This window comes from Delphinus delphis, chromosome 13, assembly GCF_949987515.2.
Source record: "Delphinus delphis chromosome 13, mDelDel1.2, whole genome shotgun sequence".
NCBI lineage: Eukaryota > Metazoa > Chordata > Mammalia > Artiodactyla > Delphinidae > Delphinus > Delphinus delphis.
In genome coordinates, this window is record NC_082695.1 from 14,408,300 (window position 1) to 14,425,057 (window position 16,758).

Below are 16,758 nucleotides of genomic sequence, written 5' to 3' on the forward strand. Positions count from 1 at the left end.
ATATGAAGTGCTCCCCAGTCTGAACTCTGCTGTCTAAATAGTCTTGCTCTCCAGACCGGGCATCCGGATGCATTTGCTAGTGAGGGCCGTTTTCATTGTTGTGGTTGCTGGCTTTATTTTGCAGGACACAGACTTGAAGGCCTGTAGTTCACCTTGGCACATGGAGCTGTGCTTGTTTGTAAGGTCGTGGTTGTTGAAGGGAAGGAAGTTAGGGCTCAGAATGGCAGGGCGAGGTCTAGGTGCTTTTAAGATCCCCTGGAGCGTCTCCCCGCTTCTCTTCGGAGACCAGTTGTGGGTTGCAGGGGATCCGAGCTCAGCCGAGTGCTTGTCTTCTGGACAAGGAGGCCCTGAGTAGGATTCTGCGATCAGACAAATTGGTGTCACCTCCTGGCCTGTGTCCTGCTGTCCTGTCGCCAGATCTTCCCGCACAGGCTGGTGCCCTGGTTTACGTGGCAGGGCCAGGCACTGGAGAGGGGGTCATCAGTAGACTCGAAGTATCCATCCGGGAAGATAAAGCCGGGGAAGGAGGACTTGGTCACACCCTGGTGTTCAGAGTGGAAGGTGTGTACTTTAATGTGAGCATCGTAATAATATCCCAGCAGACACTTCTGTGGCCCTACGTCACCAGCAGGCACTGTTTAGTACATGACACGTATTAGTGCGTTTAACCCTCCCCGCCGTCCTCCGAGCTGGGTATTCTTAACGATACCATTTTACAGATGAGAAGCCTGAGGCCCGTAAAACCCTGTGGCTTGCCCGAGGCCACATGTATAGTATGTGATGCAGGAGGATCCAGGCCAGACACCTCTGCTCTCAGAATAGACACACGAAGGGTTGTGGAAGGACACCCTGACCCATGAGGGGGTCTCACGGCAGCCCCTTGCCACCTTCTGTCCTGGGCCAAGCGGCGGCAGCAGCTCCACACTCTCCCTGGTTAAAACCCATAGCTTGACTAGTGCCCAGAGTTTTCTCACCCAGCTCTGGCCTGCAGGACACTGACGCCCTTCCTACCCTCAGGTCCCCTGTCTGAGCTGCATTACCCCATCGACAGCCTGACCAAGAAGCCCAAGGGCTTTGCCTTCGTCACCTTCATGTTCCCGGAGCATGCTGTGAAGGCCTACGCGGAGGTGGATGGGCAGGTGTTCCAGGTGATGGCCCGTGGGGTGGCGGGCGGCTGCCGGGCCCAGGTGATGGGGAGAGGCTGTGGGCGTGTGCGCGTGCGGGCAGGCACGAAACCACACCCACGCTTCTAGGGAAGCACACCTGATGCACGTGAAGCTGCCTCCTGATCCGAGCTGCCTCCAGGGGCAGGGTCTGCTCTGTCCTGTTCACGGGTCTATCGTTAGCCCCTAGAGGAGCACCTGGCCCATAGTGGGCCCTTCAAAAGTGTCTGTGGATTAAATGAACATGCTCTCTCAAAATACCACTTGGAAGAGGAAGGAGTAAGGAAAGAAAGAGTTTTGACCCAGTCATTGAAATGGCCACAGTAGAATATAAGAAACGCTGCTTTCTTCCAAATACCGTGCTTAGCACACAAGCCGAAGCCCCAGGCTGCCTCGCCTCCCTTTCCTGTTCGTTCGTTCGTTCATTCATTCATGATTTATTGATCCCCTGTGACTGCAGGCTGAACCTGGCTCCTGCCCGCGTGGAGCTCACACCCTCACAGGGACAGAGTTGGGTGGGGAGCCCTGCAGGTGTCACTTACAAACCGATCAGCGTCCTCTGTGAAGCTTTGTCAGGTGTCCCCCGACACAAAGTCAGGCCCCTGTGCCACATGGCCAGGCCCCCGTTCTGGGTTCAGGGCGGCCTCGTGGGCATCCTGCCCGAGGCCCCCGTCTTGCGACAAGGGTCTCAGTGCTGGGTCCAGCCCCCTCGTGGAGAGGCCGACATACCCGGGGCAGGATGTAGAAGCGCCTGCCCACTTCCTGTCTTTACCCCCTTCCCCTCGTCCTCCTCCAGGGCAGGATGCTCCACGTGTTACCATCCACCATCAAGAAGGAGGCCAGCGAGGACGCAGACGACCCAGGATCATCGTCTTACAAGAAGAAGAAAGAGTCAAAAGACAAAGCCAACAGCTCCAGGTCCATACCTGCCTCTGACCCAGGCTTTGGCTGCCCCTCCTTGCCTAGCTGCCAGGGTACCCTGACTCCTCGTGGTGGCTTTAGCCCCTCATCCGTAACTTTGCTGAGCCTCAGTTTCCTCATCTGCAAAATGGGAAGGTCAGCGGTGCCTCACTTTTGTGGTGTCGTAAGGATTGAGTCAATGTAAGCAAAGTGCTTGGTCCCTGGTGCTGAGTAAGCGCTTGACAGACGTTAGGGCTTATTAATACCATCGTGGCTTTTGTTGTCTTCAGGCCCTGGTACTTGGCCCACGCCAAGTAAGATGGGGGAGAGGAGGCTTCGGGGACTTAGGAAGGCAGGCCCACAAGCGCGTTTCTTCCAGGCTTTGCATCTGCAAACAGTTGCCCCCAGTCAGCCACGGTCTGACCTCTCTGTTCTGCCTCTGACTCAGCTCTCACAACTGGAACACGCTGTTCATGGGCCCGAATGCAGTGGCCGACGCCATCGCCCAGAAGTACAGCGCCACCAAGAGCCAAGTGTTTGACCATGTGAGTGGGCGCCCTGTCTGATGTGCCCCCGGCTCTGGGCAGGGGAGCGGGTGGGGTCGGGCTGGGGTTGTCCACCAGCTTGTCCTCTGGGGCCTCCCCCATGGAAGCATCCACCCTGCCCTGGCTTCTCGTGGGCGAATGTGGAGCCACGTGCGGAAAGGAACTGACGATGAGCGCTTAGCGTGCGGTGCTCCTCTCGCCCCACTTCCCAGATGAAGAACTGGAGGCCCAGGGTCACACGCCTGGAAACAGGCAGAGGTGGGGTGACCCAGGTCAACCCGAATCCACTGCCCTTGCTCTGAACCACTCTCCAGAGGTGGTCCCACCCACTTCTGGGCCCAGCCAGCCCAGGTCTTTGAGACGAGCACGGGGTAGGTCGTAGGTCTCTGACAGTCCCCCTCTCCCAAGTCTAACCTTGTTCCTTCCGACCTTCCCCCTCCGTCCGTTTGGCTTCTCCAGGTCACATACCTTCCTTTAAATGCTGTGTCTCCAGTTAGGCCGTGGCCAAGTTCATCTTTGGCAAAACCTGGGAGTGTGTTTTTCAGCCAGCAGGCCAAGGATATCCATAGATTTGGTCCATAAACTCGCTGGCCATCGTCATTTACTGCCCCTGCCCCATGCTGAAGGTCAGCGCTGTCCCCCAGAAATAGAATGCGAGCCCCACACAGAATTGTAAATATCCAAGTGGCCACATTTTTAAAAAGCAAAGAGGAACAGGCAAAGTTAATTTTCAAAGTTAATTTTTCAGAATAGAATCTATTCTATTAATTCGATACGGCCAAGATATTATTAGTTCATTATCTACAATATAAAAAATGACAAGCAGTCTTGCACTGCTTTCTTTCCCCTCACTGAGTGTTTAAAATTCAGTGCGTGTCTTACACTGGGTTCGGAAGCGCCGCGTTTCAGGTGCCCAGTGGCTGAGCTTGTGGGCACCGTGTTGGCCGCACAGCTCCGGACCTCATCCAGTCGGGAGGGGATGCAGCTGGTTCAGATCCCACCAGTGCTCTGAGCACTGGGAAGAGAGCAGGGCCCTAAGGGAAACAGTCCTGCTCTTCTAGAGCCTTCCAGCAGAGGAAGACACTAGCTCATTAAAGGTGCCGCATGTTGGCGTGATGGCTTGAAGAAGACTTAAGCTGAGTAAGGGGAGAGGGTGTGAGAGCGAGGCAGGAGGCAGGCTGCTCAGGGGTGCGACATTCTAGCAGAAATTGAATGGAGGGCAGAGGTGAGCTCACAGAAGCCCTCAGGTGGGAATGAACTTGGCATGAGTCCCGTACATATGACTGGAGGGGAGGGAGCAGGCGGGAGATGGGGGAGGGGAAGCTGGAGGGGAGGCGTGGGGTTCTTGATTCACCCCGACAGATGCGGAACCCAGAGCCGTCAAGCCAGAGTGGGTGTCCCCGGGGGGAGCATCCCAGAGCCATCAAGCCAGAGTGGGTGTGTCCCCGGGGGGAGCATCCCAGAGCCATCAAGCCAGAGTGGATGTCCACGGGGGGAGCATCCGCGGGGTCCGGCTCCGTGCAAGCCTCCTCCTCGGGCTGTTGGGAGATGGGACAGCCGACCCGTCACCTGCCCGACAGCCAACAGGGCATCTTCCCTTTCTCTCCCACAGGAGACCAAGGGCAGCGTGGCCGTGCGCGTGGCCCTGGGAGAGACCCAGCTCGTCCAAGAGGTGCGGCGCTTCCTCCTCGACAATGGGGTCAGTCTGGACTCCTTCAGCCAGGTGAGTGCCCGCTGGGCAGCGAGCCGCTCAGAGCTCAGCCCCCCCCCACCGGAGAGCTGGGGGCGGAGTCTCACATCAGCAGACTGATGGGTGGGAGGGTCACGCCTTTCAAAGATGATTAGCATTAACTTTGCAGCTGTCGCTTAAGAGAGAAAGAAAGATCACCAGCTCAGACTCGTGGCCCATCGGACCTGGATGGTGTCCCTCGGGGGCCGTAAGCAAGAGTTTCTCCATGCAGGTGGGGGGGGCCCTAAGCATCCTGTTCCCCGACCTAGCACCTTACTAAGAGCACCTGTTACCTGTTTCGGGATCGAGACCTTTCTTGAATCACAGGGGAAGGTTCCTCCACCTGCTTATTCCTTAGCAGGTAGAAGTTCTTAGGTGTCTGGATGATGAAGTCTTGGAGGGCCCGCTGAGAACACCTGACATCCTCCCCTTCGTCTTACAGACTGGGAACCTGAGGCCCAGAGAGTGGGGTGGGGACTTAAAGATCGGACAGTGAGTCTGTGACAGGGGCCTGGACTCAACCTCAGGGCTTCTGACCCCCAAACTGCTGTTTCCTCAGCCTCACCAAACCTTAAGAGTTTCATCTTAAAAGGACGGTTAGGATGCACGCACCCCAATGTTCATTGCAGCTCTATTTACAATAGCCAAGACGCGGAAGCAACCTAAGTGTCCATCGACAGAGGAATGTCTAAAGAAGATGTGGCACATATTAACAATGGAATATTACTCAGCCGTAAAAAAGAATGAAATAATGCCATTTGCAGCAATATGGATGGACCTAGAGGTTGTCATACTAAGTGAAGTAAGTCAGACAGAGAAAGACAAATACCATGTGATATCACTTATATGTGGAATCTAAAAAAGAAAAACCTGATTTCCAAAACAGAAACAGACTCACAGACTTTGAAAACAAACTGATGGTTACCAAAGGTTAAATGTGAGGGAGAGGGATAAATTAGGAGTTTGGGATTAACAAATACACATCACTATACATAAAATAGATAGTCAGCAAGGACCTACTGTATAGCACAGGGAACCCCACTCAGTATTCTGTAATAACCTATGTGGGAAAAGAACGTGAAAAAGAATGGATATATGTGTATGTATAAATGAATCACTGCTGAACACCTGAAACTAACACAACACTGTAAATTAACTATACTGCAACGTAAAATAAAATTTTAAAAAAAAAGAAAGAAAATTGAGGCGCAGAGGGAAGAAAAGCACTTGACCCAAGGTTTCAAATTAGATTGGTGGCCAAGTGGAGACTCATACCCAGATGTGCCCTATGCCTGGAATCCTCCCATTAATTTTTTTGGGCTCTTTTATTCTCCATCCAGCATGCTTTAATAATAAAATAATTGCTAATGTTAGCAATTGCTAAGCAGCGTGCTTACGTCAACGCTTTTGATTGACTCCTTTCCTGGGACGACCCATGAAATAGGTGCTGTGTCCTCATGTCAGGTGAGGGGCTGAATACATTTCAAGTGCATTTCTCAAGGCCGTACATCTGGTGTCTTCGTTTGGGTCCTTCCAAAAGCCGACTGAGACAAAGATTCAAGCGCAAGTAGTTCACTGGACGGAGAACACTGGCGAGAAGGGACAGGGCGGGGGACACCAGCAAAGGGCATGCTCGTCCCAGTGCCACTGGTAGAACAGTGGGCTGGCACCTTCCCCGGGGGACACCGCCCAACTCGGAGTTGTCCCACCCAGAGGACAGGTGACACGCCAACTCCTGAGAGCCACGGGCAGCTCCCACGGGGTGTTAACTTCTCACGTGTGGCGTCAGGCGTTCTGCAGATCCGGGAAAAGACCCCTAGCACAGAGATGCAGATCCCGGCCCTGGGCTGGAGGGTCCTGGAAGGTCCAGCGAGGGCTGTGGTTGGGCGCTGTCAGAATTTGCCTCGGCTCAGTAGTGGAGGGGCCGGGATTTGACCTGGGGGGTCCAGTTGCAGAGCCCTCTCCCTCATCCACTCCTCGGGGCCGCCTCTCATCCACAGGGTGACGCACCCGAGAGGGTGGGGTCTCCTGGACCTGCTTCCTGAGGGCCTGGCACCCGAGGTCCCACGTGGCCGCCTGGTCCAGAGTCACCCACCGATCAGTACTGGCGTCGGGGCTCAGTGACCCTCCTTTCCATCGTCCCACGTGAGCTGTCCCCTCCCTGCAGGCCGCCGCTGAGCGAAGCAAGACCGTGATCCTGGTGAAGAACCTCCCGGCCGGCACCCTGGCGGCCGAGCTGCAGGAGACCTTCGGCCGCTTCGGCAGCCTGGGTCGCGTGCTGCTGCCAGAGGGCGGCATCACGGCCATCGTGGAGTTCCTGGAGCCGCTGGAGGCCCGCAAGGCCTTCCGACACCTGGCCTACTCCAAGGTAGGGCCGCCCAAGCCCCGCTTCAGGGAGAGGACGGAGGGAGCTGACGGGCGGACAGTCTTGGCATAGACCTGGCACGTGCGAGCACTTGCTGGAAACCAGCCATGTCTGTCGGGATTGTGAATGTCATCCCGCCCCTGGAAGCACCTCTGGACGGGGCAGTGTGAGGGGCAGGCTCAAAACATCCTCCGGAAAGCCTGCCTCAGTTCCCTGCCGATTCTGGCTTTCCTCAGCTTTCTATTCCCCCATGACTTTGAACCATCATCCTCGGCGCTTTGGATATCTTATACCTACAATTAGTTGAAAGTCAATTCTGTAGGTGGGCTACCTCCTGATTTTTGGTCATAAGGAAGAAAAAGTTACATGTGTCAGTGCATTCCTTTCTGTGGCTGCCATAACAAGTTACTACCAGTTTAGTGGCTTAAAAGAAGAGAAATGTATTCTCTCACAGTTCTGGGGGTCTGAAGTCTAAAATCAAGGTGCCCAAGGGCCATTCTCCCTTCGAAGGCTCTTGTGGGTGGGGGGAGGGATCTTTCCTTGCCTCTTCCGGTGCCTGGTGACTCCAGGTGTCCCTTGGCTTGTGGCCGCATCACTCCAGTCTCTGCCTCTGTCCACATGGCCTTTTCTCCATCTCAAATCTTCCCTCTGCTTTTCTCTTACATGGGCGCTTGTCACTGGATTTAGGGCCCACCCAGATAATCCAGAATGATCTCATCTCAGGATCTTTTATTTAATGACATTTGCAGAGGCCTTTTTTCCAAATAAGGCCACATTCATAGCTTCTGGGAGTTGGGATGTGGACATATCATTTGAAGGGCCACCATTCAGCCCACTGCAAGTAGCTTCTCTTTATCAAGGACTTTAATGCTTTGCTGACTGTTTGTCAGTGTCTTGTTTATCCTTCTTTTAAAAAAAACTTCTCTGCATGTACGTATGTGTATACTCACTGCCTGTGAGTGTACGTATGTGGAGGGAGAGAAAGCATGGTTGGTGTCCGGCGGCCCTGTTGCACTTCCTCCAGGAGGGCTGCCCTGTATCAGTGATTCTGCTCCCCTGTCCCACTCCCTGTTCACACCCTTGATTAGAGAAAGCACCGGGGGATGCAGACGTATTCAATGACGGCAGATGCTCCAGCCTCTCACCTGAACCCTGAGCTGCAGCAAGGGGATCAGGCAGCACATAGAGTTCTATACTCTGAGCCTCAGGCTCTTTGTCTGTGTCGTGGACTGAGTCCCTCCCCCGCCCCGTCTCTGCAGTTCCACCACGTCCCCCTGTATCTGGAGTGGGCTCCGGTGGGCATCTTTTCCAGCCCAGCCCCACAGAAGAAAGAACTCCAAGATGCACCAGCAGAGCCGGCCGGAAAGGACAGGATGGAGCCAGAAACAGGTAAGAGCTGGGCCTGAGATCAGGATGTCCTGGGGCAGCAGGCAGGGGAAGGACAGAGGGCTAGGAGGCAGCACTAAATTGTTTATCAGGTATTTCTTTTCAAGTTCTGTATTCATCCTGAGACTGGTGGGTCCCCATCTCTGGAATTTTATAGGCACATAAAATGTCCTTAAAAAAAATAGAGCATAAAAATTCTGGATACAACATAAGGTAGCCAACTATCTTGGCTTATCAAATATAGGTTGTGAAAGGAAAAATTAAAAAACCCACTAGAATCTGTTAACAGGGATTCGGAACAGAGCAAGAGAAAATAGCCTTCTGGGTCGCATTGATACATCCGCCGGCATGGATGAGCAGGGCTGTTGGAGATGTTTATTCTCCCGGGTCCCTGGGATGGTATGGCTCCCTCTGGTGCCCAGTGGCTGCAAAGGCAGGAAAAGGAAGGGAGGCGGGGACCCAACCCTCAGCTGATGCTTCACACTCGGGTGAGGAGGGGGCGCTCCTGGCACTCAGGGCAGCGCAGTTCTTCCCTGTCGGGACTGTTCTGCGAATTGTAAGACATTTTGCTGACCCTGCCCACTGAATGTCAGATCTGCCCCTGTAATTGTGACGATCTAAGATACCCCTTCCCTGTATGCCAGATGCCCTCTAGGGGGCAGTGCAGCCCTCAACTGAGAACCACTTAGGGGACCACGACTCCATCCTAGAAGCAAAGACCTTTAGAAAAGCTTTGAAGAACACCCTTACCCAGACATTAAGATCTTGCCCATCGGTAATATCCCTCCTCCGTACCTCCATCTTAACGTAGGGTTGCCGGCTGATTGAAATAAGGATTAAAAGAAATACATCTCCTGTATACCCTCTCCATTGTCCTCATAAAAGAATGGGGGTGGGGATGGGAATTCTCAGATTAAAGAAGAGTCCTTTAACTGAATAGACCTCCCTGTCCATAAACCTCCCTAGGCTGTCTGCACTTCCCAGTTCATCTTGGATCGGTAAAACCTCCTCAGGACCGGCCCAAGCCACTACAAGGCATTTGGGAACCCCTGGTCTAGAAGCCTTGTTTCAGTCAGGAAGGAAAATTCTTCAGTCTCTGCTTTCTGAGGTCCCCGAAAGCATCCCTTAGCCATTGGGGTTACCTACTGACCACTGATATAAATCTTTCAAAAGCCCCTCACTAGCCCCTGTTGAGTTATTTTTGGCCACAGATTGGATTAGCGTTCTCTTCCACCGTGCTTATGCTTCCATCAAGAAGAATTCTCTTTATATAGTCACAGTTTCTTCTTAACTAGCCATCACCCCCAAATTATCAGCGACCTTGGTTTCAACTTCAGTCACTAAACTTGGACATGACTAATGTTTTTCGGCCAAAAGCAAGTCCTCCTTTAAAGCACAGACTTGCCAGGAGCGAGGGCCCTGGAAACAGATCCAGCAGAGGCCTCTCCTAGCTTTGGCGGGACCACTAAGTATGGTGCCTCCCCGGGGGGCCGCTGCCCTGTGGCCACACTCTTTTGCAGGTGTCCCGGTGCTTCCCTCCCTTCTCTCTGTTGTTTTCTTCTGTGACACTCGTCACAGTTTGTGTTTATCCTGTTTATTCGTTTGTTTTACTTGTTTAACATCCGTCGCTGCCAGACAGTGAGCCACGCGAGGGCAAGGAGTGGCCGTCTCGCTCACTGCTGGGCGCAAGCATCCCGTAGGGCCCCAGGCGTGGGGTAGCTCAGGAATGTGAGTCGAGGGAGTGAAGGAAAGCAGGAAGAAGGGTTTCTGTGCCTCTCTGTCTCTCTTTACCTGTGAAGAGTAGGGCTGGGCCATCCTCGTGTTTGTGTCCCAAGCCCCGGCACATAGTAGAGCTTGGTGACGTCGGCACGTTTGTTCTGCATCGTTGTTTAAGCATCAGAACGTGGCGCCACCCATCGCGTAACCGTGGCTCCCTTCATGGCGCTGATTTATACCCCCCCCTCCCCTCACCCTTAAACTTTGTTTTAAAGGCTTACTGCTTCCCAGAAGTGTGTCATTATGGGTTCCCTTCCTCAGTGTCTGTCTGACTCCCTCACTAGACGTCCATCCCGCAGGGCGGGTACCTCGTCTGCTTGTGCACTGCTGTGCCCCGGCACCCAGGAAGGTGCCCGGCGTCTGGTGGGAGAGCAGTCAGTAGGTGCTGAGTGAATCCACAGGCAAAAGCAGCATTTCCTCCATGCCCGGCCCTGCACTAAGCACTTTGGGTCCTCCGTACGTGAGGCTTACAGCTCCCGGGGAAGTCACTGTCTTCCTTGTCCCCGCCTAGCCCAGTGACTGGGCAAAGCCACCAGCCTCCGAGGCTGTTCCTGCATCTGTAAAATGGGCAGAAGGCCTTTGTGAGAGTTCAGTGAGAAGCCGCCCGAGTCACCGTTTCTCTGACCCTCGTCCTAATTCAGCAGCATAAGGTGAAGTGGATGGTCTCTAACTCAGCCCTGAGCACCAGCTGGATTCCAGCCACTGAGCTGGGGCGACCAAGATGGGCCCAACACATACCGCTTCCCCAGAAGCTCCCGGGCTGCTAGGAGGACGGGTGGGGCTGTTCGGGGGTAGCTGAGATGTCACAGTAATAGAAGTGGGCCCTGGGTGCAGAATGTTCTGGAGCACAGCGAGGGGAGGCTTTGCAGAGATAGCGTGCCCTGGTCGGAAGGTGGAGGGCTGCCCCTGCCTGCCCCCAGCCTCCCCTGGGTGCCCGGGCCTAGGTTCCGGTGTTGAGAGCATCGCAGACAGACTGTCCCCAACAGGCCCTGCCTCTTAGGGGGCTGCTGTCCAGGGTCCTGCCGCCCCTCACACAAAGGAGGCCTTGGAGCTAGGAGGAGGGAGCCAGTAGTTGCAGCAAATAGATCGGATGGGGACCAAGAAGCTGTGCACGCCTGAGCTGATTTCACGCCCCGCTGAGTCCTGTGTCGTCAGGCGGATCCCCGCAGGACTCATCTCCCGAGCCTCCTTTTGCCCTTTTTTGTTCCTTTTCTTACCTGTATCACATACACGGTCCCCTCCCCGGTCCCCGAGCTGTTCCTTTTCACCTGCTGCTCCCCCGCGGCCGCCCCTCTGCACATGGTTCCTGAAGCTTCCCCATTTCCCCATCCCCACTGCCGGGGACCAGCCGGCCCCCAAGCCCTGGATTTTCTCAGGCTCCGCAGGAAGGCAGCAGGAGGGGAGTGGACAGAGAGGGTTGTTTTGTTCACCAGCGCCCCCCACCCCCGACACCTTTCTTTTCGGCGAAGCCCTCCATTCCCTGACCGTTCTCGAGGGAGGGGGACAGTGTGTTTTATCTCCCCACAACCAAGACCCTCACCTCCAGATAAAGGGCTCCAAGTCGGGGGAGGTCCTGAAAAGCTGCTTGCAACTGATAACAGTCTCTGCTGTCAGCCTTCCGCGCAGAGAGCCGGAAGGGGGAGGGAGCGACCGTAAATTCTGCGGCCTGATTATAATAAAGCCCCATGTGGTGATGCGTGACTGGATTTTATTGTGCCAACTACAGATGGACGGTATTCCCCCCTGCCTCTCCCAGCCCCCTCCAGCCCACCTTGCTTTCCGAGCCTTCCTCGCACCCTCACCCCGCCCCGCCCCTGCCCCCATCCCCATCCTGCGCTTCTTCCCACTTTTCCTGGTTCCTGGTGAGGTCGTTGGCAAACATCTGTTCGTTTTGTGATACCTCCTTTTTCCTTGCTAGTCTTCCTGTCGTCACCCCACTTGAGGCCAGGGGCAGAAGCGCTTTTCTTTCTCTTGTTTTTTTAAATTTATTTATTTTCTTTAGTTTATTTTTGGCTGTGTTGGGTCTTCGTTGCTGCGTGCGGGCTTTCTGTAGTTGCGGCGAGCGGGGCCTACTCTTCGTTGCAGTGCGCGGGCTTCTCATTGCGGTGGCTTCTCTTGTTGCGGAGCACGGGCTCTAGGCGCGCGGGCTTCAGTAGTTGTGGCACGTGGGCTCAGTAGTTGTGGCTCGCGGGCTCTAGAGCGCAGGCTCAGTAGTTCGCTCACGGGCTTAGTTGCTCCACAGCACGTGGGATCTTCCCAGACCAGGGCTCGAACCCATGTCCCCTGCATTGACAGGTGGATTCTTAACCACTGTGCCACCAGGGGAGCCTGGCAGAAAAGCACTTTTAACAGTGACCTTTGGCTTCGTCCCTGGCCCTTGGCCGTTTCCACACCTCTCTGGACATGGGCATGGGTCGTAGCAGGGCCTGGCCACTTGAGCGGGGCAGAAGCTCTTCCCAGGGATGTGGCCGACAGAGACACAATCCCCTGCACTCAGACCTGCGGCGCTGGCTGTTCTTCTCAAAAGCCTGCAGCCGACTGGCCTGCCTCTTCCGGCAATGGGCCTGCGAAGGTAGGGATTCCTGACATTTTCCCCTGGCCCAGACACTGTTTTATCTGGGTTTCTGTGCGTTAATTCTCATAATTGTCTTGCAAGTGGACCCTGTGATTGTCTTTCTCCTTTTTTGAATGGAAAGAAGGAAGCATAGGGAGGTTGAGTGACTTATGCAGAGTCACACATCTGGAAAGAGCTGGGCTGTGCCCGGAGCCACCAGCTCCCAGGTCTGTGCTCCTAGCTGTGACCCCACAGCTCCTGTCGGTCACACTAAGTGCCATTTGTGTAGCAGATCATCATCCACCGATATTTTTGGAGCATCTGCTCTGGGCCCGGTGCTGGGGGTGCAGAGGTTACTGAGTCAGATGTGGTCTCGTCCTCAGAGAGCTCTCCTTGTAGTTGGGGACACAGAGAAGTGAACCGATAAGGTGAATTCAGAAAGGGGTAAGGCCTCTGAAGGAGAGGTACCCAGGGGACTCTGATGGCAAGTGGCCAGGCCTGTGCTGGGGACAACTGCACAGGAGGAGCTCTGAGGGGAGGACGTTTGAGCTGAGACCTGACAAGAAGCCAGGCCTGGGAAAATGGGATGAGCAGAACAGGCAGAGGAGACAGATGGCAAGTGCAGAGGCCCTGTGGCAGGGATGGGTCTTGGCAGGCTCAGAGATCAGAATAGAGGCTGGTGCAGCTGGAATGGAGAAGGCGAGGAGACAGAATGGGAGAAGCTGGCAGGCCGGGGACAGGTGCCGACGGGAGACCAGTGAGGAGAACACCCGGTCATCCACACAAGAGGCAACGGTGCCCTGGACCGGGGACCCAGCGTGCGTATGGAGTCGCAAACATTCGAATTTCCAAAGAAGCCAGCAGAGAAAAGGGGGGAGAGAGAGAGAGAGACTCCATTTTCCAGGTGGCGGTGCTAAGGCAGTGCGGGTAAGCCCGTCACCCAGGGCACACAGCTAGTGAGTGGCATCACGGGGACCCTGACCCAGACCACTCTCACTTCGAAGGCCGTGCGCTTTCACAGCTCTGCGCTGCCTCCTGACTGCGGTCTCTGGGCCCCCTTCTCGTGTTCTTCAGGCCCCCTTTTTTCAGCAGATCTCGAGACTGGGATGCCCTTGTCTTGTTAGCTCTTCCAGCATCCCAGGGGGAGTTGGAGATTGGGGGAGGTGGTGGCTGGGCGCACAGAGGTTTGGAGAAACAACGGACACCTCTGTGCTGTTGGAGCAAAGCCAGGCTGCATTTAATCGTGTCTTTTATTTCAAGCTGGATGTTCTCCCGGATGCTGGGGGTCAGGGGCGTTGGCTGACTTAGTAGAAGTGGGAGGAGCCAGGCCAGCCGCACACCCGGGTGGGTGATAGGTCCTAGCCGTCCTCGCAGTCCGCTCTTGTTCCCCCTGGGCTGGGACTGAGGGCAGCTCACCCTCCGGGGAAGGGATCTGTCTGTTCCTGGGGTGCCAACCCTGACTGCAAGCTCATCTCAGCTCTGTCACGAAATCCAAACATCACACTTCCTGGGCAGGGGCCTGTGACCTTTGAAATAAGTGCTTTGAAGCAGACCAGCCCTTGCTCCTGGGGCAGGGATGCAGGAAGGCGTGGACTCTGGCCCTGCTCACAGCCACTGGGCTCCCCGGAGCTGTTGTCCTTGTGAGGCTTCAGATCCCTGGAATGCCACGCTGGGAACTGGCTGGATTCCAGGCCCTTGGGAGAGGCAGAGGGACGGGTCGTTGGGCTTTGCCAGGCTGGAAGTGGGGAGCAGGGCACGGAGGCCCATAAGCTGGTTTAAATCAGTCTGTTGACCGCTGCCTAGTACAGAAGCCACATGCCTCTGAGTTAGTTGCCGAGAGTTTTAAAATGTGGGTTTTCCCATGAAAGGCTGGATTTCCAGCTTCTCGTGAAAGCTCTGAACACCTGGCCACACTTGGGTGGATCTGTCCTCGTGACAGCAATTGGCCAGTGCCGCGAACGGGCTGCCCCTTAAACTGGCACGGTGCTCTCTCAGTCACCATCATCCCCCCCATTCTTTTCTCTACAAAAAAAATTTTTTCAGTCTCGCATGAACCTCTCTCCCAACCTGAAGATGCCTGAGGTTTAGAGTTCAGATGCAGCGAACTCCAGAACTTTCCATGGACCACCGGTTTACTGTGATGCAGTGCTGTGGTCTGCGGTGAGATAGCATCCTCGCAGGCCTAGCCCAGTCCCCGCACGCAGTGGGGCATCTGATTGGCACCCCTTCCTCTCTCCTTTTATCTCCAAGACACGTCAGACGTGAGGCGAGCCAGTGGGGTGGGTGTCCTTCGCAACTGAGGGGCGTGGTCTTCCTTTCCATTGAAGTTCTCATTCACAACCTGGAATCTTAGCCTGTCTGCTTAGCTTTGCTTCCCCATCACTAGTAATACTTCTTCTACCCTGCTTTGCTTTGGAAGTTGGGTTTTGAGGACAAATGGCCACACCACGGAGTCCCGGTGGGTAAAGTGCATTAGTCGCTTGGGTGGGGAAGGAGCCTTTCTGTACATTTCTCCTTTTTTGTCCTGGAGCGAGAGTCTGGATTCTGGTTCACTCCGAGGGAGTGTGAAGGGAGAAGGCTGCCCGTTCAGCTGATGTGAAAGGGGCAACATCCTCACTGTCGCTCTTTCCATTAGGGCTTGAAAGGGTTGTTTTATGACAAAGCGGTTGAAGTTCAGTTAGGACTGGCCAGCAGTCGGCTTGCATCAGAAAGGGCCGGGGGCGACGGAGAGGGCTCTCGTGCTCGGCGTGAGAGCATGGGGGACGGGTTGGAAGCCCCGGAAGCTCCCTTGGCCTTGAACTACTTGCGTGCAAGTGGGCACGAGAGAAGGGAGTGTCCCCGTCCGCTGCAGCTTGGCACGTGCAGGGCTCAGACCTGAGGGGAGGGTCGGGGCCACATGCTCAGAACCATGAGGGTGGGAGCGGGCGGGCATCTTGGAGAACGGCTGAGATGGGGTTTGATTTCCCCGGGGGCTACGGGAGGAGCTCCCGGAGCTTGAACGTGGGAGAAAAGATGATTGTCCCCAGGCCCCGATCATGTGAAAAACTGGGGAGGTTGACCCAAACGGAACACATTTTTCCAGCAGCGGAACTTCTCAAGAGGTCACGACGCCACCTCCAACCTTGTGAGGCTTCCGGCACCCTCGGGTGACATCCACATTCTCCACCAGGGCTCCATCCTGAGCCGCAGCCACACGCCCGCCCTGCTAACTCACAGCCTCACGCTTGCCCTTCCCTCCTCCTGCAATGCTGTTCCTTCAGAGTAGGCGTGTCACAGGGTGGGAGTGACAGGATGGAGCCCCTCGTAATCACAGTCTCCAGAAATAACCGGGAGTGCGTTATTTTCTCTTCTTGTGTGTGTGTCTCGTAAGCTCTGGATACAGAACGTGATTGGGGTCACGTCGTATGTTGTTTTGCACCTTCATTTTTCTCTTAATTTTTCTGTCACGAGCATCGTTCCACGTCTTTAAACATTCTTCGGAAACGTCATCTTTACATATTAGTGTAGCCTTTGGTGGCAGTATAACTCTCCAGACCTCTTGTTTATGAATATAGTGGGTTTTTGTCTTTTTTCAGTTTTTTGCTGTTATGTGTAGCTCTGAATTGAATATATTTTGTGTAAATGAAAACATACTCTCACGTGTATGCTTCCTGAAGTTATGTATGTTGGGGATTTTAAATGAACGTAACATCCCTTAGGTTCAAGGGGTATTTAGGACGTTCTGAGTTTTGCTCCCATTCTGTAATTTTTGCAGTTTTAAGTTGCGTTTTATTTTGAAAGTTCGCCAAATGCTGGTTTTTGAGGAAAAAGACCACGTCGCTTACATTTGCAGCTCACAGTAATTTATTTTGAGGTTCAGATTATATGGGTGATATGATGTGGGTCAGTCTAAGTTAGGGCTCCCGGGTTTTGGTCTGTGCTTCGCACTCTTTTCTCTTTAAAACAGAGGCAGGAAGCATGGCGGTCTCTCCCCTCCCTCAGCCCACCCCCCAGCAGTTGCTAAAACCCAGCACAAGCCGTCCCTTCCTGACGCTGCCCACTCAGAGACACAACCCCCTGGGTCTGGCAGGTTCTGTGCTTTAGGTCCCGGGGCTTAGGCAGATAAGGCATCATTTAACAGATTTGTTTTGGTGGCGGGGTGCGGGGGGGGCCCATGCAGACGGCGAGACCCCAGAAGGTGAAAAGCTGACAGAGGGAGCAGCACACGACACTTCAGCAGAGGTGGAGGAGGAAGAGAATGAGGAGAGCCTTCCCGGGTGCACGCTGTTTATCAAAAATCTCCACTTCGACACGACCGAGGAGACGCTGAAGGGGGTGAGTGACCGCTCGGCCCGGAGGGA

At 54.7% G+C, this 16,758-nt stretch overlaps 1 protein-coding gene across 4 annotated transcripts in view; it reads left to right on the forward strand.

Moving 5' to 3' along the window:
• RBM19 (RNA binding motif protein 19) overlaps positions 1–16,758 on the forward strand; it is a 126,505-nt gene that overhangs the window by 13,951 nt on the left and 95,796 nt on the right. For all 4 annotated transcript variants that reach the window (XM_060028122.2, XM_060028121.1, XM_060028120.1 and 1 more), the window contains exons 11-17: positions 1,018–1,148; positions 1,960–2,081; positions 2,512–2,608; positions 4,221–4,331; positions 6,505–6,705; positions 7,962–8,091; positions 16,578–16,732. In XM_060028122.2, the coding sequence (XP_059884105.1) occupies positions 1,018–1,148; positions 1,960–2,081; positions 2,512–2,608; positions 4,221–4,331; positions 6,505–6,705; positions 7,962–8,091; positions 16,578–16,732 (947 nt within the window). The remainder of the gene's footprint in view (positions 1–1,017; positions 1,149–1,959; positions 2,082–2,511; positions 2,609–4,220; positions 4,332–6,504; positions 6,706–7,961; positions 8,092–16,577; positions 16,733–16,758) is intronic.